The sequence below is a fragment of the Mesocricetus auratus genome, unplaced genomic scaffold (genome assembly GCF_017639785.1).
Source record: "Mesocricetus auratus isolate SY011 unplaced genomic scaffold, BCM_Maur_2.0 Super-Scaffold_6730, whole genome shotgun sequence".
NCBI classification, from domain to species: domain Eukaryota; kingdom Metazoa; phylum Chordata; class Mammalia; order Rodentia; family Cricetidae; genus Mesocricetus; species Mesocricetus auratus.
Genome location: NW_024429184.1, coordinates 637944 through 665283, shown reverse-complemented (window position 1 = coordinate 665283; position 27340 = coordinate 637944). Strand labels below are relative to the sequence as shown.

The window sequence follows — 27340 nt, the reverse complement described above, 5'->3', positions numbered from 1 at the left end:
AACAATAAAAATGTTCCCTAGAAGGAAAAAAAACTGTATCATGTAAACAATTAATAGTATTGCCAAGGAGATCTTAACAGGCAGAAAAATGAAGGCATCATGTGGCAGGTGTGGGAGGGAAGTTAGCACTGTATCAACAGTCTCCTTAGAAACACATGGTCAGTTTACATAAGTTCAGCAATTTCCTGTGGACTTGTTAGCTCTCTGACTAAGTCAACACATAAATCAGCTTCATTTGCCTCAAGCATCAATTACTGATGTTCCTTTCTACTGAAAACAATTAAATATACAGGAACAACAAAGCAAAGGAATACTGTGATTAAGCAGTATAAATAAAATGTTCCAATATCAAATTTGATGGGAACTGGTTTTACTTGCAATTCAAGTGAGAATATTAATGTGATTAAAAGACAATCTGCACAACTGAGAAAAGGCCACTGAAATAACATGTAAGATTTCGAAACTAAACCAAAATCTAAATTTTAGATCATACCTAACATGCACATGAAATTCTAGGATAAGGTATCATTTGTTTTACTATATCAAAAAATTCTTAATTCTCTAGGATAGGAACAGAATCTTAAAATATTGAAATTAATACCCAAGTACTACCTTCAATCAAAGCAGTTTCTAGACCACCCCTTTGTGAAACTTTCTAGAATAGAAAATTTGTCCTGTTCTTAGTTAACTGTTCCATAAACAGAAATAAAGTGGGCCAGGTGATGGTGGTGCACGACTCTAGTCCCAGCACTTTGGAGGCAGAAGCAGACAGATCTCTGAGTTTAGGCCAGTGTGGTCTACAGAGCAAGTTCTGGTACAGCCAGAGCTACACAGAGAAACCCTGTCTCAAAATACCAAAAACAAAAAATGGAAAACAAGGAAGGAGTAAAATTATTTATTTTTAACTGATACATAGGAATTGTGTGTGCATGTGGAGTAATTATACATATTTGTGGAACACGGTCTGATGTATACATCAGCTTATATATACAATAATGATCAGGATAGCTGACATATCTATTACTTGACATATCATTTCCTTGAACATTCAAATTTCTTTTTAAAATATCACTAACATTTTAACAGAAATTACACTGAATCTTTAAAATACTGAGTAGCGTTCCCAATTAGTAAAATTAATTCTTACCATCTATAAAAACTCTTACGATGTCTTTTCATTTTTCTGTCTCAAAGGTATTCTGTAGGGTTGGAGAAGTGGCTCAGAAGCTAAGAGCACTGGTTGCTTTTCCACAGAACTGGGTTCAATTCCCAGCACCTACATGGTAGCTCACAACTGCCTGTAACTCCAGTTCCAGGGGATCTGATACCCTCACATAGACATACATGCAGGCAAAACCCCAATGTACATTAAAAAGAAATTTAAATTTTTAATTTTGTAGTATCACTGTAAACCATTAACAACCTTATTTATAGTATCACTGTAAATCAGTGTTAACTTTAATTTCTTTTTGTTTGGTTTTTCAAGGCAGGGTTTCTCTTCGGGCGTTGGTGACACATGCCTTTAATCCCAGCACTCAGGAAGCAGAGGCAGGTGGATCTCTGTGAGTTCGAGGCCAGCCTGGTCTACAGAGTGCGTGCCAGGACAGCCTCCAAAACAATACAGAGAAACCCTGTCTTTTTTTTTTTTTTTTTTTTTTTTTTGGTTTATCAAGACAGGGTTCCTCTGTGTAACTTGGCTGTCCTGGAACTCTCTGTAAATCAGCTGGCTTCAAACTCAGAGATCTGTCTGCCTCTGCCTCCAGAGTGCTGGGACTCAAAGCATGCACCATGTCCAGATCAACCTTTGTTAAGTTTATTTACAACCAAAAAACAAAAAAACCCTCTTGATATCTTCAGTAATTTTGTTGCTGGTATATTAAAAATCTGAACTCTCCAACTTTACTATACGTCAGCCAAATAATGTTGGTAGTCTGTAGGTTTTCTTCCATATAAAATCATGTCATCTGAAAATATTGTTAATTTGACTTCCTTCTTCCTATGTGGATGCCCCATATTTGTTTCCCTCATCTTATTGCCCTGGGTATGATTTCTAATACTGTACTAAATGGTGTTGAATAACTGACATCCTTGTCTTGTTGCTAATTCTTTTGTTTATTTTTCAAGACGAGGTTTCTTTGTGTAGCCTTGGTTGTCCTAAAACTAGCTCTGTAGACCAGGCTGGCCTCGAACTCACAAGAGATTTGTAGTTGGGATTTGGGGGGGGGGGGTCACCAACCAGCTCCCAAATAAAGACATGGAGACTTATTAATTATGAATGCTCAGTCTTAGCTTAGGTTGTCCCACTAGTTCTTTTAACTTAATTTAACCTGTTTCTATTCATCTACTTTTGCCTCAGGGCTTTCTATGTTTCTTTCATTTTATACATTGGTCTTACTGTCCCTGCCTGAAAGCTCCACCTATACCTTCCTCCCTTACTATTGGCTGTTCAGCTTTTTATTAGGCCAATGAAGTGCCTTACTTAGGCAGGCAAGGTAAAACAGCAACACATCTTTACATAGTTATACAAATATTCTGCAACATAAACAATTGCAACACATCTTTCGTAATTAAATATTCTGCAACAGAGATCCACAGGGTCTACCTGCCTTTGTCTCCTATGTGCTGAAATTAAAAGCTTTGTTCCTAATCTTAGAAGCAACAATGCAACAATTTCTGCTTTGCTCCACCCAACGATACTGACTATGTGGGGCTTTCATATACCATCCTTACTGTGGTAAGTTGCACTACCTTTCTTTTTTTTCTTTTTTCTTTCTTTTTTTTTTTTTTTTTTTTTTTTTTGGTTTTACGAGACAGGGTTTCTCTGTATTATTTTGGAGGCTATCGGTCCAGCCTAGCCTCAAACTCACAGAGATCCGCCTGCCTCGGCCTCCCAAGTGCTGGGATTAAAAGTGTGCGCCACCACCGCCCGGCAGTTGCACTACCTTTCTACCTAATGTTTAAAAGATTGTTTTACCAAGAATTAATGCTAAATTTTACTAATTTTAATTGCTGTTTTTATTTGATGTATATGCATTTCTATTTTGGGTTTTTGAGACATGATTTTTCTGTATATCCCTGGTTGTCCTGAAATTTGCTCTGTAGACCAGGCACACCTTGAACTCAGAGATTCACCTGCCTCTGCTTCCTGAGTGCTGTAATTAAAGACATGCACAACACTGCCATGATCATTTCTGGAGTGTTGGGGAAGTCTTATGTCAATAAAGCACTGTCTGGCCTATAGGGAATCTAGATGGGAGGGACTAGGAGTCCAGGAGAACTCTGGGAAGGAAAAACACAAGAGAGTTCGAGATGTAACGCCATGGGGTAGGAGCCTGGAACTATTCTCCAGTAAGAGACATACTTAGATTAACAATTATGGGGTAATTACTTAAAGCAGAGCTAGCCAGTAAGAGACAAGCAAGGCCAACAGCTTCATAATTAATACAGCCTCCTGTGTGTTTATTTGGGGACTACAAAGTGGCAGAGCCCAGGCAACTGGCGGGGATAAACCGAAGCGGCTAGCAAAGGAAAAGGTTCTCTTAACAGTATGGTGATCAGAAGCGGGATTGAATTTCCACGCAAAACAACAAAAGCTTTAAAGGAATTTTAGAAACAGAAGAACAGAGAGAAGCACAGATTTTGGTAGCAGCATTTTTCTCAGGTGTGCTGTTTTGCTAGCCACAAGCCGAGATACACGCAGCTCGCTTACTGGAGTCTTCCTGACTCGGCATTAAAAAAAAAAACAAAAAACAAAACAAGGTTGTTTTAAAAAGCTTTCCTAATGATTTAAAAGTTGTACGTGCAGCTGGAAGTGACAGCTTTTGTTGGAGGTCAGCATGGACTGAGGCGGTAAGCTGGAATCACGCTTATGCCCGCCATCTTGACGAAAAACAGGCAGTTTAAAACAGCCGCGGTTTTACAGATAAGACACATGGCCAGAAAAACGTAAAGATTTACAGTAAAGTCAGACTTGGATGAACAAAACCTCTAAAGGTTTACAGTGTGTTTAAAAATATACGTAAGATTGAGAGAAAAAGAAGCCGGCTGTGGTGGCGCACACCGGTAGGAATTGCTCCAGAGGCAGAGGCAGGCAGATTTCCAAAGAGAAACCCTGTCTCAGAGAAAAAGAAATAAAAGTGAAAGAAATAAAGTAATAATAGATAAATAAGCCACACAAAGATGGAAAATACACAGAGAGTCTGGATACTGTATACTATTGTGTTTTTCAGTTTTTTGATTACTCAGGAAGGAACTGCTAGAGTACACTTGATTATAAATGCTGCTAAATTAATCCAACTTCTATCTTTTGAAAATGCCTTGACTTAAAAATTTAAGTACAAGGATATGTTACTTTAAAAAGGAGTTTTTATTTATGTTTCTGCAGAAAATGAAAAGCTGAGGATTCATTCCAGGCTTCTGTGGTTTGACGAACCAAGACCCCCGGAAGCAGTGGATCAGGTGTTCCAACAACTGAAACAGCTAAGATGATGCAGTCTTACAGACCACGAAAATAAGGACTTGCACAGGTTTCTGAGTTTTGTCATGATCCCCATGGTATGAACAGCGCCCCCTTCCAGCACGAAGCAGTTTGGAATGAGTGACGTCCTAGTTCCCATCTTGTTTATAAACCTTTGTTTTCATTTAAATGGGATTGTTTATAATTGGCTAATGATCACAACCAATCTATTCTTAAAGGAAAAAGGGGGTTATGGTATGGAAATGCATACTTTGTATTGGTATGGTTTTTCATTTATTGATACAAATTCAAGGTCAATTTTGTGATGTGTATATTTCTCCTCTTGATTAAGTATTGTGCTTATACGGGTCTTTTAAAACGTAATGCATAATTGAATACAGACTATAGATAGTTACTTAGAATTTATAGTTAGGTAAGTTAGATTTTCTAGATATACAGAAATATATTTGTGATATATAAACAGTCTTCAAACCTCTCAAAGACCTTCAGAAAATGGCATTTAAAATGGCTTAGGGTTTTTCTTGACAATGAGAAATGTCTGCTCCTGGCAGCACCAATTATGTCTGAGAGGAAGGTGGGCATCAAAGAAACTCGTTATGGAGTTTACTTTCAACATGGCAAGATTAGCCATTTGGGCAAGAAACTACTCTTGCCTAGACTGTTTGACTGTTGTTGTATAATCTGGACATGCAGGACCCACAGGAAAGTGACTGCTGAACTCAATCTTACAGGGTTCCTGCTTCATGGAAGAGTCTACGGGACTTTCTGCAGGACACAGAAAAATGACTGACAGACTGCTGATGCAGATGGACAGTTTGAAATTTCCTGCTTTGCTGAGAAGTGTTCCAGACACACTGTGGCCTATGGGCTAAAGATGGATGCCCCAACGTTACAGAGGAACTTCGGGTGACTGTCCAGGCAGTAGGATATCTCTGTCAATCCTAGTGTTTATATATTATCCTTCTGTGGTCTTTGATAGAGTTGAAGACAGATAGCTATAATTATAGTTTTCCTTAGTTATGATAAGAGATAAGCTACATATAGAACTCTGGACTCACAAGAATGAGATAGATGATATTTTCTTTAAATCTTGTTAAAATATTGTAACTATGTTCTTACTTGATAACTGTTCTGTTATATACAATTTGACTATGTTAAAGTTAAGACCTTTCTTTTTGTTTAAACAGAAAAGAGGAGATGTTGGGGAAGTCTTATGTCAATAAAGCACTGTCTGGCCTATAGGGAATCTAGATGGGAGGAACTAGGAGTCCAGGAGAACTCTGGGAAGGAAAAACACAAGAGAGTTCGAGATGTAACGCCATGGGGTAGGAGCCCGGAACTATTCTCCGGTAAGAGACATACTTAGATTAACACTTATGGGGTAACTACTTAAAGCAGAGCTAGCCAGTAAGAGACAAGCAAGGCCAACAGCTTCATAATTAATATAGCCTCCTGTGTGTTTATTTGGGACTGATGGGGCTCTAGAACCAGGCTACTCTCAAAGAAAAAGCTTCGATTAACACTGGAGCTCTCTTATTCAACAATGCTGTCAAAGAAAACACACTCTAATATCAAGTTCTTGAATCTTTTAGATATGTCTTGTAGCCTCTGCCTCGTTATAACATTAAAATGCAGAAGAATATATATTCTGCAACTGCTGGGTAGCATATAATGTAATGTTTGTCAGATCACTTAGTCTATGAACATGGGATGAAGTCTCAAACATTACAATAGAGACTACTCTCCTACATGTCTGCTTTATATAAAGAATTGAATACATATTTGTAACTACCATTCTAGCCTGCTAAATTATCCTTTCATCACTATAAAGTAGCCTCTTTTCAGTTTTCTTATTTAATATATTTTTTTTCTGCTCACTTTTGGTTTCTGCTTGTGGAGAATCTTTTTGGATCCTTTTTCAGTTTTTATGTGTCTTCACTAGTGAACTGGATTTCTCACAGGCAGTATACAAACTGATCCCACATGCTTTTTTTCATTCAGCCAGTGTATTTTTTTCCGTTTATATGTTTTAGCCCTATAACTGAACCCATTTACATTCAAGGTTAGTACTAATAAAACATGTTCTTGCTGGACATAGTGGCACATGCCTTTAACCCCGCACTTGAGAGGCAGAGATCTGTTGAGTTTGAGGTCAGTTTAGTAGACAGAGTGAGTTTCAGGACAGCCAGCAGTACATAGAGAAACCCTGTCTCAAACAAACAAAACAAAAAAAGGATGGAAGGAAGAAGAAATATTGCTATTCTGTTAAAATACTTTTGGTTGTTTTGTATCCTTTGTTCCTTGGTGATTTTCTCTAGTTGATTCTTTTAAACTTCATTTCATACTATTTTACATATTCATTTATTATAGCTAGTCCAGCGGCTTTTGTTGTCTTAGAAAGTATAGCATGTCTTCTTCAATTCTAAAGAATAACACTAGTAGGTTGCTCCTCGCCATCCTACCCCAGGACTTTGAATATATAACACCCATTTGATTCTAGCCTATATAGTTTCTTCAGAGACATCTATTGTGAGTTTAATAGTACTTCTTTTATTATATTTCTGTTGTTTTTTGTGGTGCTGGGATCAAACTCAGGCCTTTGTGCATGCCAGGCAAGTATTCTACCACTAAGCTACATGCATAGGCTAACTTGACAACTTTTTTCTTGCCATCTTTAGAATTCTCTTTATCTCATACTTTTTAGATTTACTATAAGCCTTTGAGAGAATTTAAAAAGCAAAAAAAAAAACAAAAAAACTTCAGAAAGGATCTTTAAAAAAGAGAGAAGAAAAAGGAAAAAAAGAGGCAAATCTACAGGCTCCTTTGAACCTATTAAATCTAGATAGCCATCTCTTCCTAATATTTGGAAAGTCTTCAAGTATTTCGTGGAATAGATGTTTTTGAGATAAGGTCTTTCCATGGAACTTTCTACACAGGCTGGCAATTCTCAAACTGACAATCCTCCTGCCTCTGCCTCCCTAATTATAGGATAATGGGTGTGCCTTACCATACCTGGCCACCTCTGAACTTTGTCAATTCAGCATTACCTCTTGATTCTCATTGTGAAAAACCAAGCTATTAGACGTTAACACTATCCCCACCCCTTTCCATCAGTTTATCCCTTTTATTATTGTAATTGTCAGTCTGCATTACAATCACAGCATACTGGGCTCTGTCCATTCCCCTGGTGACTAAAGGCTGACTCAAGGTTGGAAATAAAAAATAGCACTTTTATAACTGTCATTATTACTAACAAATCATGGTCCTGATACATTTTCTATTCTGTGGTCCAATGTCACAATCTTACAGTACAGCTACATAAAGACAAAAAAAAAATGTTCCCAGACTTAAGGTTAAGTGCATTATTACAGTCCTATTAACTGCATAATATAATTTGGTCCGTAAACACCCATAATTTTCTTACCCTGCTTGTTTAGATTTCCATGACATCTTTAATGATGTTAATTTTGGTTTTGTTTAGACTCTTGTCCTATATCATACTAACTTGTTTCAAGCTTTCCATGACAGTATTTATTCCACCAGCATCTCCTTGTACAAATATAGAAAGACGGCTTTCTAAGCATTCTAGAAAGCTGTCTACCAAGTCTTTTCTCTGCTCTTCTGGATGGCTCAACAATTTTTTTTTGTTTGTTTTTTGAGACAGGGTTTCTCTGTGTAGCTTTGGAGCCTGTCCTGGAACTCGCTCTGTAGACCAGGCTGGCCTCAAGCTCACAGATAGCCACCTGCCTTTGCCTCCCAAGTGCTGAGACTAAAGTGCCTCCCAAGTGCCATCACCGCCCAGTTGACTCAACATTTTTTAAACCTTTTTTCCTTGTTCTTAGTTTACTTTTTCATTTTGCTTAGGCATATCCCTAAATGACTAATGACAGTCAACACAGCATGCCTATGTGAGAACTCTACCTATAAACAGGATCATTTGATTACAGTACTGGATTAAAATTACTTTCTCAAGAAAATTATTAAGTGTTTCTGTTTTCATGAAGTATGTAGTGTGACTGCTAAGTGTCCAGTCTGACACTTCCTTCTAATGAGACCTTCACTTATTTTAAAACTGACTTCTTTCTTCCTGGATGCTTCAGAATCATGTCTTCATCCAGGAATCCTGAAATTTCATGATAGAAGGACTTATCCAGGTGATGGTCTTTCATACTCATGGTACCAGCTAACCAGGTGGTCTTTGGTCTGTCACCATGATTGGCTTACTCTCATGCCCAAATCTAACTATAGATATGTACAAAAACTAGAGAACTACGCCTTTAATCCCAGCACTCGGGAGGCAGAGGCAGGCGGATCTCTGTGAGTTCGAGGCCAGCCTGGTCTACTGAGCGAGTTCCAGGATAGCCTCCAAAGCCACAGAGAAACCCTGTCTGGAAAAAAAAAAAAAAACTAGAGAACTATATAGGTTCCAGAAATTAAGACACTAAAAGAAAAAAAAACCCTGATGAAGCAGGCTAATTTCAAAGCATGGCCTCAGACTGAGGTTGAAAAACCAAAAGTCTCGGTGGAAGGATGTTTGAAGGAAGTTTAAAAATACTCTCAAGTATACAAAGCGTCAGAAGACCTACCATACAAACATGCATTTTTTGGGGGGGAAAAAAATCATTCAAGTCAAAAGAGAAACCAAAGCCAACAGTTGATTCAGAAAAGACAAAAATGGGGACTGGAGAGACAGCTCCACAGTTAGGATCACAGGCTTCTCTTCCGGATATCAACCAGGAACACTTTGGCCCCTTGGGACACATAGCAAGAGGTACCCTGGATCTGTACACAGGTGCAAGGTCCCTTTAAGAGACGCAAGTTCCAACCACTCCCACTTCTCTTCTTGCTGTACCTCTGAATAGACAGACAGGTCTTTTCCTGTTTGTTTTTTTTTAATCTTCTCTGCCCCCCCTTTCTCTTCCCCCTTCCCTTCCCCCAATAAAACTTCCCACACAAGCTAGATCTAGTGTCTGTCCCTCACCCACCATGAGATCCACCAAGGTCCCCCTTACTCCATATTACATCACTTCCAGAGGTCATGAGTTGGAGTCCCAGCATTCTCATGGCAGCTCACAACCCTGTGTAACTCCAGTAGCAGTGCACATAGAAACATGCAAACAAAACAAGCAAAATATAATAACTTGGAGGGAGGGAGGGAGGGAGGGAGGGAGGGAGGGAGGGAGGGAGGAAGGAAGGAAGGAAGGAAGGAAGGAAGGAAGGAAGGAAGTTTGGATCCCCCGCACCAATAGAAAGGGCCTAGTATACTACTGTACCCCCTATGTAAGAGGAAGAAAGAGAAGGATCCCTGGGGCTTCCTGGCCAGTCAGTCCAGCACCACAGCACAGTCAGTAAATTCCAGGTTCAGTGAGGGACCCTGCCAAGGTGGGGCTGGAAAGACGGTTCAGCTGGTAAAGGTGTTAGTCTCACAAGCCTGGCAACTTGCTTTCTATGCCCAGAATCCACATAAAGGTAGGAAGCAAGAAACAACAAAGCTATCCTGACTTCCACATGTGTGAGTGTGTAGGTGTACAGGCAGCACAGGGTTATGTGTGCATGTACAAAATTAAAGTTTAAAAATAAGGTGGTTGGGAGGCAGAGGCAGGCAGATCTCTGTGAGTTCGAGACCAGCCTGGTCTACCAAGCAAGTTCCAGGACAGGCTCCAAAACAATACAGAGAAACCCTGTCTCAAAAAAAAAAAATAATAATAATAATAATAATAATAAAAATAAGGTGGACACTTGGGAGGCAGATGGATCTCCAAGTTTGAAGCCAGTCTGATTTACAGAGAAACCCTGGGGGGGGGGGGGATTGGGGGAGAAACCCAACAGACATTACCTTCTGACCTCTACTCATGTTCATGGGGGGCACACATACATACCACATACACATACCATAGGGACTGATGAAGACAAACTCTAACACAGACACATATATGATGTTCACACTCACTGACACACAAAAATAATGAGTTACCTTGTTAAAGCAATTACCATCAAAAAGTAAAGTTGCAACCCAAAGAAAGCAATGCTAATGAAATACAGAAAGATGAAAATCGACAGTACAATTCAAAATTTTAATAAATGCATAGAGACTAACAACCTGAACATACAAAATATGACAAGAGAGCTGGGCATGGTGGTGCAAACCTTTAATCCCAGCAGTCAAGAGGTAGAAGCAGGTGGATTTCTTTGAGTTTGAAGCCAGCCTGGTCTACAAAGTGAGTTCCAAGGGATATACATTGAAACCCTATCTCGAGAGGAAAAAAAAAAAAAACCTGTATGTGTGTGTGTCAATAACCTGTGCTCATAGACACTGAATGCAGAACCAATACTCAATTGGTAATAAACATTTATATTCAGTTACAAATAAGTGGTACAGCATTTATCACGCATGCACAAATAGGGCGGCATACCACAGATATTGTATCAGGTTGGTAAGCTTATCTGTCAAGGGCCAGATAATAAGAGTCTTGGGCCAACTATTCATGAACAAAGATAACCATATACAACACAGAAATGAGCCCTTTTGTTCCAGTAAATCACAGACACTTTATAGATTCACCCATTTTGCACCTGTCATGAAATATTAATCTTAATTTTGTAACACTTAGATATATAAAAACTATTTTAGCTTGCAAGACATAAAAATAGATGACAGTGAGCTCCATCTAGCTCTTTGGCCCTTGTATTAGTTTGTTAAAGAAGTCTCAATTTCATCCAAAGGAATCTAGTGAAACTATTTTCCCTGTGACCAAATACTCAATAAGCAGGCCGCCGTGCACTCAGGGAGGTGAAACAAGAGGACTGTACTCCAGGTTACTGGGGCTACACAGTGGAAAGGAAGACAAGGGAAGAAAGGAGAAAAGGAAGTCAGAGAAAGAAAAGAAATGAATTGGTAGTAACAAAAAAAAAGATTGTATTTAGAAATAAAAATTTTAAAAGTACTAAATAATCCATGGGTAAAAAGAAAAACAAACAAGGAAACTGTAAGGTACTTAGAAATGATGCAACTAATCATAAACTTCAAAGCCATTTTCAGCAACTTTTTTTTTCCGAGACAGGGTTTCTCTGTAGCTTTGGAGGCTGTCCTGGAACAACTAGCTCTTGTAGACCAGGTTGGTCTTGAATTCACAGAGATCCACTGCCTCTGCCTCCCGAGTGAAGGGATTAAAGGTACAACCACCCAGACATTTTCAGCAACTTATAGAAAATTTATATCAAAATAAAATTTTTTTTAAAAAAGGCTTGCCGAGCGTTGGTGGCGCACACCTTTAATCCCAGCACTCGGGAGGCAGAGGCAGGCAGATCTCTGTGAGTTCGAGGCCAGGCTGGACTGACAGCCTCCAAAACAATACAGAGAAACCCTGTCTCATAAATACCAGAAAAAAAAAGGCTCAGAACTTAGATCAGTGGTACAGTATTTTCCTAGCACTTGGGAAGTCTTGGCTCAGCTCCCAGTTGGGAGAGCTGGGAAGAACTATAAAGAAGCTCTCCAAAAACTGACTGTGAAAGAAAAATGATATGGCTGATTTACAGTTCAAGAGACCAGCAATCATCTCAAGGGAGTTTTTTTTTTTTTTTTAATCAGACATGGTATGCGGGAATGGGAAAATGCTCCCTGAAAGGGGGCTGGTGAGATGGCTGAGCAAGTAAAGATGAGTGCCCCCAAATGATGCAAGCCTGACAAACGAGTTGCATTCCTAGAACCCACATGGAGGTCGAGGGAGAGAACCAACTCACCAAAGTTGTCCTCTGACTACCATACACACCATATACACAGTAATAACTTGTTTTTCGGATAACTAAATGGGTAAAGAGTATACAAGTTACTTCTATTATTCTTGTGATTTCTCCTTAAATCTACAATTTCATAAAAATGGAATTTACATTAGTGCATGCCTATGTATGAATGTATATTTGGTGTATATGTACATAGATATGTACATATCATACATTAGTTTTATGGCTAGATCTAAAATGAGTCTCAAATTCTCCTGTAAGCAGTTCAGATACATTTATTTCCATATGGTTATCCAGCTAGTTTAACACCATTTGTAGAAAGTAAGTTCAATGTAAATTTTAACATGAAATTTAAATGTCCTAGAATAGCTGAAGCACCTCTGACAAATAACCATTTAGGGGCTCTACACCACGATTTCAGGATATGCTACATACTTATTGTTAGGAGCATATGATATTAACATAATAATAAACATTGAGCAGAAATAGCTCAACTCACATGTGGTAAACTGATTTCAAACAATGGTGTCCAATAACTCAGTCTATAAAATTTTTTCAATAAATGAGAAAATCTCCTTTTATATCCTCAGAAACACTACTGTCTTTTAAGTTAGGGTTTCAACATGTAGGCTTAGCTGACCTGAAACTATGTAGACCAAATTGGTCTTGAATTCAGCCTCCTGTCTCTGCCTCCCCTCCCCCAAGTGCTAGGATTAAAGGCATGTGGCACCATACCCAGCCCTAGAATAGTCATAAAAACCAAACTATTGGCCTCCTGTAAGGGATTTTTCTTAATCAGATTTGAAGCAGGAAGACCCACCCTAAGCTGGGCTGGAACAGTGTTCTTTCTAGATGACAAGATTTCAAATAGCTTTAACAGACATGTTATAAAGGTCTCTACTGAAAACAAGTAGAAAACGTATAATAAAGACAATTTAAGCAGATATAAACTCTAAAAGAGAAATAAAATATTAGAAGTAAATACTGACCAGGTGCAATGGTACATGCCTTCAATGCCACAACTTAGGAGGCAGAAGAAAGTAGATTTGTGTGAGACTGAGGCTAGTCTGATGTACACAGGGAGTTCTAGGATTGCAAGAAAGATGTAAAGATGGACACTGTATTGAAAATAAAATCTTGGACTGGCAAGATGGCTCCAGGGGTAAAAATACTTGCTACCAAGCCTGATTACTTGAGTTCATCCCTGGGTCTCATATGGTGGAAGGAAAGAATGGACTCTCACAAACTGTCCTTTGACACCCCCCCAAAAAATGTATGCCACGGTGTACACACACACACACACACACACACACACACACACACACACACACACATGAAATCTGTGGTGGGTTCATTAGTAGACTAGATATTACTGAAGAAAGAAACTCATAAATGTCAAGGTATTTCAATAAAGGCTGTAAGTATAAGCTCAGTCATAGAATGCTAGCCTAGCCCCAGTACTGCAGAGGATACAGACCAAGATATTTTAAGAGAAATTTCCCAAACTGAAATGTTGAGTGAAAATAAAAATCCAAAACACCCAATAATGTGTAACAATTTCAAATGATTAAGAGAGACAAAACAGCCGGGCGTTGGTGGTGCACACCTTTAATCCCAGCACTCGGGAGGCAGAGGCAGGAGGATCTCTATGAGTTCGAGGCCAGCCTGGTCTACAAGAGCTAGTTCCAGGACAGCCTCCATAACCACAGAGAAACCCTGTCTCATATAAAAAACAAAAAAGAGAGACAAAACAAAAATATTCAAAACAGAGAGAAAAAAATCATAGCCCGGGAATTTGAGAGAAAGAAAAAGGGAATACATGGGAAAGGCTGGAGGGGAAAAAAGAGAAGGGGGAAAGTAATGTAATTTTAACCTCAAAAAAATTTTTTTAAGTAACAAATTAACAACAGAGTTCCATAATGCATTCTATCTACCCAGCTACTTGGGAAACTAAAGTAGAAGGATCCAAGAGCTATTCTGAGACTATGCTATCTAATACAACAAGACTCAGATGAACACAGACTTGCAATTTTCCATAATTAGTAATATATATTAAACTACAAATTACAGCTCCAGGAAGCTTAGCGATTACCAGGTAGATAAATACCAAAACTAAACTTGTATTTCAGCTTATTGTTCAAACCATAGAAAACCAGACAAAGAAAACCTTTGGGGAAAGGGAAGTAAGAGTAATTAGCTCTGTGTATACAAAGGAACAAGAATAACAATTACAGAGGTTTCATCAGAAACCATAATAAAACGATGAAAGAGAAAATAGGAAAAAAGTCAATGCCAAATTCTTAGTAAAGAAAATATCCTTCATAGTAAGGAAACTAAATATGCCAGGGCCTGGAGGTGTATGTAGCTCATCTACAGAGTGTCTGAGACCCTCTAAACTCAATCCCCAACACGACTCCCACTGCCGCCATCCACGTAACCCACTAAGATTTGATGTACCAAAACTAAAAGAATCTACCTACGGTCCTGTAAGAAAAGTTAAAAGTTATTTGGGGAAGCATAAAGTTCATTCTGATTATTGGACAGAAAGTTGATCTACATGAAGGAAATCAATAAATGAGGATAAAATAAAATCTAACAGAGCTATCAGGAGTGGAAAGATGGCTCTGTGACTGGGAATGTTTACTGCTGTGGTAGAGGACCTGAGTTCTGTTCCCAGCATATATATACACACACACACACACAGAAACTGCCTGTAATTCCAGTTCAGGGAATCCACACCACCTTCTGATTTCCACAGGATCTTGCACATACATGGTATACAAACTCACATTTAGATATATATACATAGATATTTTCAAAATATAACTGTGCTAGAATATATCTACATGATGTAATAATAGCAGCAATGTATAGAATGATAATGCATATACTTAAGAAAAATGAAGGGCAGTAAGGTCATAAATGACTAAAAAGAACTGGGACTGCTCTGTTTTATTGTGCCTACAGTGCACAAGAAGCAATACAGTGGTTTTAGATGCTGTACTTAGCTGAGTTATAAGTGCATATGCAACTACAAAGAAAATGTGTAGATAATGTGTAACTAGTATGCTAAGTGGGAGAAACAGGATCATTTATATGTTCAACTAACACAGGAACAGTCTAGATGTGGTGAACTTCTGTAATTCCAGCTACTCCTAATGCTAATATGGGAGAGAAGATTCAAAGTTGGAGGCCAGCCAACTGAGCAAGACTTCATTTGAAAAGTAGGATAAAGCTAGAAACAAAAACATGTGCAATGAGCAAAAAGCTATGAACATGGGAGATGTGACAGTTAATGCTTACCGTCAACTTGTGTGGATTTTAAATCACCTGGGATACACACTTTTGGCATGTGTAGAAGATGTGTCCAAAAGTTTAACTGAGATGAAAAAACACTCTGATTATGACTAGACTGAAGAAAAGGGGGAAAATAACCCAGTTGAGCAGTTACCTCTCTGCTTTCTGACTATGCGACCTGACCTTAAGCTCCTGCCTGCCTCCATTCCTTTCCCACTATGATGAACTATATCCTCAAACCATGAGTCAAAGAAAACCTTTCTCTCTTCCTTAAGGGATCTGGTCACAGCAACAAGAAAAGTAACTAATTTAATGATTTACTCAACTATATTAATGTGATTGGTGGGTCTACTTACATCAATTAAAAGGTCAGAGCTAGGCAGTGGTGGTACAGCCTTTAATCCCAGCATCTGGGAAGCAGGAGCAGGCTGATCTGACTGAGTTCAAGGCCAGCACGGTCTACAAAGCAAGTTCCAGGACAGCCAGTACTATTGCACAGAGATATCCTGTTTCAAAAAAAAAATCAGAATCTATGGGGCATGGTGATGAATATCCCCATATCATTAACTCTTGACACTCCAGAGGAGGAAGCAAACAGACCTCTGAATTTGAGGCCAGCATTGTCTACATAGACAGTTCAGGATGCCAGGGTTACACAGCAATACAAAAAATAAATTTAAAAAAGATAATCAAAACGTACCTAAACAAAAACAAGTAAGTTCCAGGACAGCCAGGGTTATATAAAGACCTTGTGTCAAAAAACAACAAGCCAGGCAGTGGTGGTGCACACCTTTAATCCCAGCACTCAGGAGGCAGAGACAGGTGGATCTCTGTGAGTTCGAAGCCAGCTTGGTCTACACAGCTAGTTCCAGAACAGTCCCCAAAGCTAGACAGGGAAACCTTGTCTTGGGAAAAAAAAAACCCACAACAAAAACAACAAAAGCAAAACAGCTTCATTTTGTGGACTGACAAAATAAGTCAGTGGAAAAAAAACTACATGCCACCAAGCTTGCCACCAACCTGAGTTTGGTCCTCCTCTGGACTCACAGACTAGAAGATGAGAGCAACTCCAGCAGGAAGCTTCTGACCTCCACTCACATGCTGTGATGCTGTGCCATATGCACTCATAATTATGAAAGTTAAGTACATAAATAAATGTGATCTTTAAAAACTACATTTTGTGCTGGCACAAATCTTTAATTCCAGTACTCAGGAGGCAGAGGCAGGGAGGCCTGCCTGTTCCACAGAACTAATTCCAGGACAGCTAGTGCAACACAGAGAGGTGGGAGGGGGGCACACACAAAATGAAATATTAAAGACTTAACAGATGACCTGGAAAGATGACTCAGGAGTTGAGCACTTATTACTCTGGGGTTCAACTCCTAGTACCGGACATGGAGGTTCACAACTTTCTGCAACTTGAGTTCTAGAGGATCTGATGTTCTCTTCTGGCCTCCAAAGGCACCAGGTATGCACATGGTACACACACACATGCATACATGCAGTCAAAACACTCATGAAACCTTAACAAAAAGAAAAGGATTAACAGGTACCCCTCCAAAAAAGTGGACCACTAGGCAGCATATAAAAGGGTACTAATACTACCACCAATCATCAAATCAATAACAAAATTGCAAGTGTAATGAAATATTGCTGACACTAGTCATTCAGGTATTCCCTTTAGAGCACCTAAAAGTAAAACCCTGCAGCACCAAGGGTTGCAAAGAATGATAAGTGACCTGAGCACTGTCAGGCACATTCTAGGTAGTATGGCCATAGATGTGACCTCTAATATAAAGCAGGCTCTGTGAAGTATGTACATTTTAGAAAATGGCTCGACAGTTCATGAGTAGGCACTTCTACCACTATAATGAAATATTTGAGAAACTAACTTAAGAGAAGTTTGTTCAGCTCATAGTTATAGAGGTTCTAGTCTATGGATCAAGTACTACTTGCTCTGGGTCTCTAATGAGAAGGCCGGGTAGAAATGGCAGTGTATGATAGACAAACAGTTCACCTAAAAGTCAGAAAGCAAAGGAAAAGAGGAAAGTGCCAAAATCACACAATCTCACTAAAGACTAAACCTCCTAATAGGTTCTATTAATTCCCCAAAATGCTACCCTGAAGAATGAGCCTTTACCATACAGATCTTTGGGGAACATTCAAGATCCAAACAATATTAAACAATTTCTGATAAACATGCATGTCCTATCACCTTGCATGTCTGTTCCTGGGCTCAGGAGAGATGTAACAGTATACTAAACACTTACACACACACCCACTCACACCCACTCACACCCACGCACCCACACACACGCACGCACGCACCCACGCACCCGCACACACCCCAGAGCTTTATTTGTAATATCCCCAAACTGGAAAGAACTCAAGTGCCCAGCAACATGAGAACAGATCTTAAGGAACAATAAAATACAGATAAAACTCCAAAGCCACAGAGAAACCCTGTCTCAAAAAATAAAACAACAACAACAAAAAAATACAGATAAAAGATGGCTGGTGGTGCCACATGCTGCATGCCTCTAATCCCAGCACTTGGAAGGCAGAGGCAGGCAGATCTCTGTGAGTTCAAGGACAACCTGATCTACAGAGTGAGTCCCAGGAAAGGTTCCAAAGCTACAAAGAGAAACCCTGTCACAAAAAAAAAAAACAAAAAAACAGATAAACGAGAATGTACTACTAAATATAACTACTACTACACAACAACACAGATAAATCTAAAAATCATTTTGCTAAGTAAAAAACTACCATACACCAGAGAGCTTATACTCTATAAATCCATTCATATAAGGTGCAAAAACAGGTAAAGCTGATCTACATTAATAGAAATCAGAAGTTGCCTAGACTGTGTCTGGAAAGAGATAGCAGGGATCTTTAGAGTAGCATTCTCTTGTTTTGATTAAGTGTTAAAATTTGCCAAAAGTTATTGAACTGCACTCTACATTGACATCTTCTTGGGGGGGGGGGTTGAGGCAGGGTTTTTCTGTTACTTTGGAGGCTGCCCTGGAACTAGCTCTTGTAGACCAGGCTGGTCTCGAACTCACAGAGATCCGCCTGCCTCGGCCTCCCAAGAGCTGGGATTAAAGACGTGAGCCACCAACGCCAGGCATGACATCTCATTTTTAAAGGACAAGAATTTGCAGCCAAAGCCTTCTGTGATTCCAACAGTGATGCACAACAGTAAGCAAACATTTTCTGTGAAGGGCCAGGTGGTGAATGTTAGGCATTGCAGACTGTGACCACTACTTAGCTCTGCAATTATAATGTGAAAGTAACCACAGACAATATGGAAACAAATAAGCAAGGCTGTGTTTCAATAAAACTACTTAGAGAAACAGGTGGAAAGCAGGACATGTTCATGGGTATGGGGTGCTGTTTGTTAACCCCCAATGTCAAGTATGAAGAAAACTGACCCTCAAAATTAATTTCAGTATGTTGTATTGTTCTTTTCTACATAGGAGGCATGGCGATTATTGGAAGCTATTTACAGTCTTTTTTTTTTTTTTTTTTTTTTTGGTTTTTCGAGACAGGGTTTCTCTGTGGCTTTGGAGGCTGTCCTGGAACTCGCTTGGTAGTCCAGGCTGGTCTCGAACTCACAGAGACCCGCCTGCCTCTGCCTCCCGAGTGCTGGGATTAAAGGCGTGCGCCACCAACGCCCGGCTTTACAGTCCTTTTTAAGCATTTGTTTTTCTATACTCAACAACCCACTAAAGATAGAATGAGTACCTAAAAAAAAGACTATGACAGTTAATATGGAAGACCAAAATAACAAAGAATACGGGAAATGTAGTTTTAAGATTTTTGAGTACTAGCCAGTTAGTACTAATGAAAAGCATAAGCTAGAAATTTAGAATGCATTTTGGCATGCAGAAAAAGCAATGTACCTACAATGCTGACACTGATTTATGTAGTGTAATAAAATTCTTGAAATATGTGCCGTATCATTCTCATCACCAGATTGTGTCTTCAGTTAAAGGAACTCACTGCTCATTGTTTCTCAATGATACACACATACATATGTTTTATGTAGATATATATACACACATACAGCCAGCCATGGCAGTGCATTTCTCTGACCCCAGCCACTGGGAGATTGAATAACGTTCAAGTCCAACTTGGTTAACATAGCAAGATTTTGTCTCAATCACCCAAAAACAAAAATATTTCATGATGAGTCCCAAAAGCTAGTCTTTTAATTTGGCCAAGGTTCAAAAATCAACACCCCACAAAAAACATTCAAGTGCATACCATGATACGAATGTTAAACACCAGAAAATGTAAACATGTCTTCAATAAAATTCAATCTAAAAGAACAGGGAATTCTAAGTTTATGCCTATTAGAAGAAATTCTAGAAGTATCAGAAAGCCTGGGTTTCAGTATGTGTGCCACTTTAGTGTGTTACAATTCAGCATTCATTCATGCATCAAATGTCATTTGAGATCATAATACATCACACACTGGAGACACAATAGTATAAAAAAAACATCAGGAATGTTTTCCTTTGTGACACATTCTAAATCACTCTAAACCCAACTAGTTTTCCTTTGCTAAAGTAATTTTTATATTTAAGAATATTAGTTATCTTTTCTAAAATCTAAATAATTTTCAGGGCTGGAGAGAACACTCAGGTTCATATTCCAGTACCCACACAGTAGCTCACAATCACCCTTCACTTCAGTTCCAGTTTGTCCTCTTCTGACCTCCATGGACACCAGACATACATGTAACATCCACATAACATATACAGGAAAAACTCTCATACATGTAAAATAAATTTTAAAATAATTTAAGTAACTTCCTGAATCCAGGAAAGTAAACTTAGGGAACACAACCTGAATTTCATCCTTGCTACTAAATAAAGCTATTAATTGTGTTATTATATTCAGACAGCAAACAGAGGAAGCAAATATTGGTTTATCTTTCATATACTCTAGATGAAATGCAAGCCTTAATGGCTCATTGTTGGTAATAACTAAACTTCTTTAGTAAGATCAAAGAAAGAAAATTCTGTCAAAAAATACATAACAGGTGAGCAGTGGTGGTCCCAACAATTTGAAGGCAGAAGGCAGGATCTCTATGAGTTCCAGAACAGCCATGGCTACACAGAGAAACTATCTCTAAAAACAACAAAAAAGTGCACACAATGAATAATTTTATAGCATGGTTACAATATTTCAATATATAAATATGAACTTATTTTATATTTATGTTTGCCTATTTATAATTTATATACGCACACATACATATATATAAAATCAGGCTGCCAACCGAATCAACTCATCTGCTTATCATCTCTTCCAAATTGCTGCTTTCAAAGCACCTCCTTCGAAACATACAGACAGAAAACCCTACCCTGTATTTACAATGGTTCCAAGGCGTAATATTTAAATTTCCTTTCATTTATTATGGATGTGTTTTCACCATAATAAAACAGGCATGAGTACCTCAAGTATAATTCTTTAACTTTTAAGTGGTAACTTTTTAAAATGTCTGCTGTTATTTATATGCCATATAAAAAACTAGAACTACAAATCACATATTTAAAGATCAAAACTATTCATTTAAATGTCCCTCCTCCCACAGGCACCTTCAGATATAGTTAAATTTTTTTTTTTTTTTGGTTTTTTGAGACAGGGTTTCTCTGTATTGTTTTGGAGGCTGTCCTGTAACTCACTCTGTAGACCAGGCTGGCCTCGAATTTACAGAGATCCGCCTTCCTCTGCCTTCCGAGTGCTGGGATTTAAGGCGTGCGCCACCAATGCTCGGCTGAGGATTTAATTTCTAATCCCTGAGTATCATTCTCAAATGAGACAACATTATAGAGGGGGCAGTTCCAGAAAAGGCTGTCTCCATTTATTTCCTATTCATAAACATATTCAAAGCAGATCAACTCTACCTAACCCCAATAGACAATGCAATAAAGTTCCCAATTACGGTAATTTCAGACAGCCCATTCTTAGTGTTAAATGCTGCTTCTTTCTATGCTTATGTTTTACAAAGTCACAGACTGTAAATCCCACCATCAGATCCAGTAAGTATACAGAAACAGAAACAGAAACAGAAACATGGAACTGACTAACAAAGTGTATAGAAATAGGGAGACAGTGGTGGGATTTGTGCTTACTTTGACAAAGCAGACTACAAAGTGATCAAGCAACTATATAAATGAACCTAAGCCAGGCATTGGTGGCGCATGCCTTTAATCCCAGCACTTGGGAGACAGAGGATCTTTGAGTTCTAGACCAGCCTGGTCTACAAAGAGCTAGTTCCAGGACAGCCACAGAGAAACCCTGTACCCCCCCCCAAAAAAAAAAAACAAAATAAATAAATACTTAAGGAAACCTTATGAGCTATCTTTTATTATTTTATTATTAAAAAATACATGTATGTGTATGTGCCTGGGTATGAATGTGCATGTGCACTCAGAGATCAGTAAAGTGCACCTGACCCCCTTGCATCTCAAGTTAGGTAGTTGTGGGTCACCATACAGGTGCTGGGAACAGAACCTGGATCATCTGCAAGAGCAGTAAGTACCATAAACAGCTGAGCCATCTCTGCAGCTCCAGGACAATTATATTTTAAAACCCACATACTGAGGAGCACTGTCTACTTGATTTCTATTTTCTTAATACAGTAATGAGAAGATTCTGATATAACTAAAGACTTGGAAAAGTTACTGTAACTTGGAAAATTATTACTATAAAATATTGAATTCTCTAGATGGCTACCTTTTACATAGATGCCTCATTGCTAGCAATGAGGTGTAATGAAAGCAAGGCCAAGCTTTGAAGACAGAAAGTAAAGACAATCATCTTGAACAAACTTTCTCAATTTGCTTTTTCATTTCTAAAATAAGATCAGTGATGGACTGCTATAATCATTAGTGAGAATACATGTAAAGCACATAGAACGCACACAGTTGGCACCAAAACAAACAAACAAACAAAACAGGTATTGTTATTTTATTACAAGTACACACACAAGATGATTTTTTTTAAGGAACTCATCAGAAAAGTAAATCAGATCCCAGGATTATTTTAACTACAAAAAACAAAAAAAAAAAAAAATACCAAACTGATAGTTAAGTAAAACTTTGGATATATTTTTAAAATTTAAATATATAATATTATAGTTCCTCATGAAAGGCACATAAAATCCCAAATTAGCTGTGTCTGCTTAACTTGGAGTTAAAGGTAAGAGATTATCATCACACAGAGCAAAAGACAATTTTGTAAAGAGGTGAAATTATTTCACCACTGGGGGGTGTCAAAATTAAAAGACAAAAATGATTATGAAAGGATAGTAAAAGATTCCTACCTTTAAACCGACTGCTATAAGATCTGTTACAACACTGTATGGAAAAAGTAAAAAGAGAAAATGGAAAACAAAGTTAGAGAACAAGTTTTAAAAGACAGATAAGATTAAAGAAAAAGAAAAAGCATTATAATAATAATAAATAATGAAAAAGATGAGCTGTGAAATGTTAATAAAGAAAAAACAATGAACAGTGTAGCAATAGCAGAGTTCAAAAGCAAAGCCTCAACACCTCAATGGAAGAAAAATTACTCTAGCATGTAGAAAAGCATAGTCATACTTCAGTAAAATAAGCATGTGTTCATTGATCTCACTTTGACAAATCCAAACCAAAACTAAAATCAAAGTTCATTTGTTTAGGTGCCTGAGATAGTGATCAAACCATAAAGCTTTAAATGAAACAAAACCTGTGCCTGGATTTTACAGACATGAAAAGCATCTTGGAAATCTGAATCTTATCAGTCCAAAAGCTCAGCAAAATACTGTTAATTGTTATGACTGTCTCCCATAGCTAGAATAAAATGCAAGCATCACATTTCACACACCATATTTTATTGTAAGATTTGCTTTTAAAACAAGTTAGACATCAATACTATCTTTTGAGTACAAAAGTATTCTTCCTAGGTAGAAATACACACACACACACACACACACACACACACACACACACACACACACACACACACACACACAGAAGGGGGAGGGGGAGGAAGGGAGAACTAAAAATACATTGGCTAGTGGTTTTTTTGTTTGCCTTTTAACTACTCTTAATAAAGGAAATGGGCTTTTTTTTCAAACCGTGGAAAAATAAATTTTAATAAACTTGCATCGCTTACTATATTCAAAGTCATTCCATAAGAGTGTAAAAAATCGCCAGGGGTTGGTAGCACACGCCTTTAATCCCAGCACTCGGGAGGCGGAGGCAGGCAGACTTCCATGAGTTCGAGGCCAGCCTGGTCTCCAGAGCGAGTTCCAAGACAGCCTCCAAAACAATACAGAAAAACCCTGTCTCCAAAATCAAAAAAAAAAAAAAAAGTGTAAAAAGTCCTAAGATATCTCTCTTTCCCCTGTCTCTTTCTGGTCTCTTTCCACTTTCTTTCTGCTCCTCTCTCTTTCCTGGTGTTTACCTGGGACAGACAGGACTTTTCCTGTCTCCCTCTTCTCTTCTGTCCTCTCCGTGTCTCTGTGCCTTTTTACCTCTTTTCTCTTTCCTTCCCCCTTCCCTCCCCTTTCTAATAAAACTTCTCACTAAAAAAAAAAAAAGTCCTAAGATATTCTATACAAAAATTCATCTTCAATCAGCAGTTTTTTGTTGTTGTTTTGTGCTGAGATTAAAGGCATGCACCACTACACAAATTCTATTAGCAGTTGGTTGTATTAGAAGTTTTATCAGCATATTTGCTAAAAGAAACAACAAATTAAGTTGTGTATTATTTTACTAGTCAATAACACCATCATAATTTCCTAAAGGTCCGAAAATATGTGGCATATGCATATAGTGGTATAAATTTCAATGATTTAAACAATAACCATATGTATTTTTCCCTTTTAGAGTTCTAAAACTTGTATTCACTTTCCTGAAATTGAAACCTGATAAATAAACTGATACGTTAAAGGTTTAGTGGTCTTTTTTTTTTTTTTTTTTTTTTTGTTTTGGTTTTTTAAGACAGGGTTTCTCTGTATAGCTTTGGAGCCTGTCCTGGAACTAGCTCTTTAGACCAGGCTGGCCTCGAACTCACAGAGATCCTCCTGCCTCTGCCTCCCGAGTGCTGGTATTAAAGGTGTGCACCCCCCCATCCAAAGTTAAACTTTTTAAAAAAAAATACCTTAATAGTGTCTTTGTTGGTCTTGATGGAAAAAGCAAACATTTCTCCTATTTGACCTCCTCTATTTACATCACTGCCTTCTTAGCTTTTAAATACCACAAACATGTCAAAGTTCTTAAAAACTATCAGTAAGAATTTGGGAAAAATGGAAAAATTTGTGAAAGTGGAGGAGCAAATATGAGCAAAGTGCCAAGATATATATATATCATAATGAAACCTATTTGTGTGCCAAATAAAAAGATAATTTTTAACAAGAAAGATGTAGTAAGTAACAAATGATGACTAGAAGTCTATGCATTTAATGTTTTAGATCAGATACACAGTTTGCTGAATACGTCGGTTACTCCTACTCCCCCTCCCCCTCCCCCTGAGCGCGCTGTGGGGGGACGGAGTTTGCACTTCACACTGAATCTCACGACACGAAAAGCTAACTTGTTTCCTCAAACCCGAAGTCGAATCTTTCGAAAACGATAATTTCACAGCCCTACCTGAGTGACATAGGGGCATTAGGGCGTAAATCACCGGAATGATTTCACACGTAAAATGAATCCGTCAGGTAAAAAGAAGTCAAAGCTCAAGAAGAAGCTTTCACAACGTAGCTTCCACTGAGTAAAAACCCTTTAAAGAACCTCACAACCGTAATTCACCATCTAACATTTGCACTTTGGTATCTGCTGCAACGTGCAATCCGCATTCAAACGAGATAATCCATATCACAATATTGTGAAACGAAGACAAACGAAACCTAGCGAGGGCAAAAACTGTTGTAAAGATTCTAGCGTCTTCATGGGAGTACGTAGCCAGCAAAAGTCAAATACGCGGCAACCTGTTCAATGGCTTTTAGTTTCCAAACAAGTTACATGCTACATCATCCAGCATTTTACAGAAATACTGTCAGAAGTCGGCAGGGGGAGGGGTTAAGGAACAACTCAAACGCCTAAGAATTAAATAAAAGAAGGTGGAATCCCCAACAGACGTGGAGGATTTTTTTTAGCTTGACGAACTATTACACGACCCCCAATTTCCTAAAATCCCTCAATTAACGCTTTTATTAAAATACATCAGGTGCTGCCCATGTCTCTTGAGTTCCAAGAGAAATTATCAACTCGGATAAGATGATTGTAAATCTTTCTTTCCCGTTTAGTCACGGACTCCATTTAAACTGTGCATTTGAAACGGCCCCGGAAAACTGCACTTACACAATATCTGACACATCGCCCGCGGCGAATTCACCAAGTTTCTTGGAGGGGGGGGACAAAGAGGAAGCGTCCCCGGGGACAAAGTGCAGACGCTAGGTATTTCGAAGAGGTTAACGTGTCTCACGGAGCAAGTCAGTAGACACCCCCCCCCCAATACACGCACACGCACGGGACAGCGGTTCGAGACCCGGGGTTGCCGCCCAGACGGCTGCCGCCGCTCGCCCGGGCCCGCCGCCGGGGAAAGCTCCGCCGCGCGCCCCACCCCGCCGGTAAACAGCAACTCCCCGAGCGCCGCTGCCGCCCCAGCCTCCACCCCCGCCAGCGTCGCGCACCATTTTCTGAGAGGAAGTGTGGGGAGGCTGGCCCGGCACCCCGGCCCCGGCTCGTCTCCGCTTCTCCAGAGCGCCCCGAGGCTGCGAGGGGCGGACGTGACCGGGGGCGGGGGGGGGAGGGCGCGCGCAGGAAGCGGAGACCGCGGCGGACCGACCCCCGCGACTCTCGGGTCCCTGCCGTCGGGCTTGGCCCCGGGCCGCTCCTCCGCTAGCCGGCGCCGCGCCCTAGCTCCCCGGCCTCGGCGGGACGCGACGCCGAAAGGAAACGAGGCCAACGCCACCCCCGAGCGGCCACCCGGCACTTACCCATCCATGGCCCAGATGGAGGAGCGCGTTGTGCGGGGGATTGACGGGCTCGCCGCGGGCAGAGGAAGCAGGCGGCGGCTCCGGGGACCGGCGAGCGGAGCCGCTCCGCAGCTCCGGCCGGTCGGAGGTGGAAGGAAGAGTGGGAAACAGGGGCGGGGACCGGGCACGCTCTCGCCAGCGCCGCGCCCCCGCCTTCCCCAGCCCGCGAGCGCGTCCCCGCCTCGCCTGGCCCCGCCCCCTCCGCGTCGACGCCCTCCCTGGACTCGGCTGGACTCCAGGGCGCCCTCTTCCCGCCTTCGCCTCCTCGCCCCGCCCCCACCCCCGCCCGCGGCTCGGCGCGCGTGCGCGCCCCCGCCTCCGCACCCCCCCTTACTCCCTCTCCCGCGCGCGCGCGCGCGTCGCGCCCGCGTTAGCGGGAGCGCGCGCCTTGTGCTTCCCGCTTCGCGGCTCGCCCTCCCGCGAGCCCGCGGGCCTTCCGGCTTCCCGGACTCCGGCGCCGGGGCCTGGATACTTCTCACTGGTGGCGAGCAAAGCCTCAGGACTCCCCAGGGGACATTTGAAGCCCGGAGGAATTCCTGCGGGCCGGGCAGGCCGCTCTGACGGCGGCACGGCGGGGGACCGGCGCGACGGCCACAGCGCAGGCTGCTGCAGTGGTCTTCCGGGACCCGAGTGCAGAGGCCGGTGGGTGGCTTCGGAGGGAGCGCCGGCCCGCCTCCAGGCCCTGGAAGTCAACCTCTGAGACCCGCCGTGGCCGGATAGGTGTGGTTGGGGAAGGAATTAGGTAGATGAGACTGCCCTGGACTGAAGTACTTCAGTTTTGCACAGTTTTC

The 27340-nt window shown here is 40.2% G+C and overlaps 1 protein-coding gene across 4 annotated transcripts in view; it reads right to left on the bottom strand.

Annotated features, from left to right (window-relative positions):
- Nucleotides 1-26694, bottom strand: part of Ptbp3 (polypyrimidine tract binding protein 3) — a 92060-nt gene extending 65366 nt beyond the window's left edge. For 2 of the 4 annotated variants that reach the window (XM_040737749.1, XM_040737751.1), the window contains exons 1-2: nucleotides 26511-26644; nucleotides 22851-22884 (exon numbers count right to left, since the gene is read on the bottom strand). In XM_040737749.1, the coding sequence (XP_040593683.1) occupies nucleotides 22851-22884; nucleotides 26511-26518 (42 nt within the window). In that variant the 5' untranslated portion in view covers nucleotides 26519-26644. Of the gene's footprint in view, nucleotides 1-22850; nucleotides 22885-26510 lie in introns of all 4 variants that reach the window. The other 2 variants (XM_005085058.4, XM_040737756.1) reach the window with 2 other exon arrangements.
- Between the last annotated feature and the right edge of the window lie 646 nt (nucleotides 26695-27340).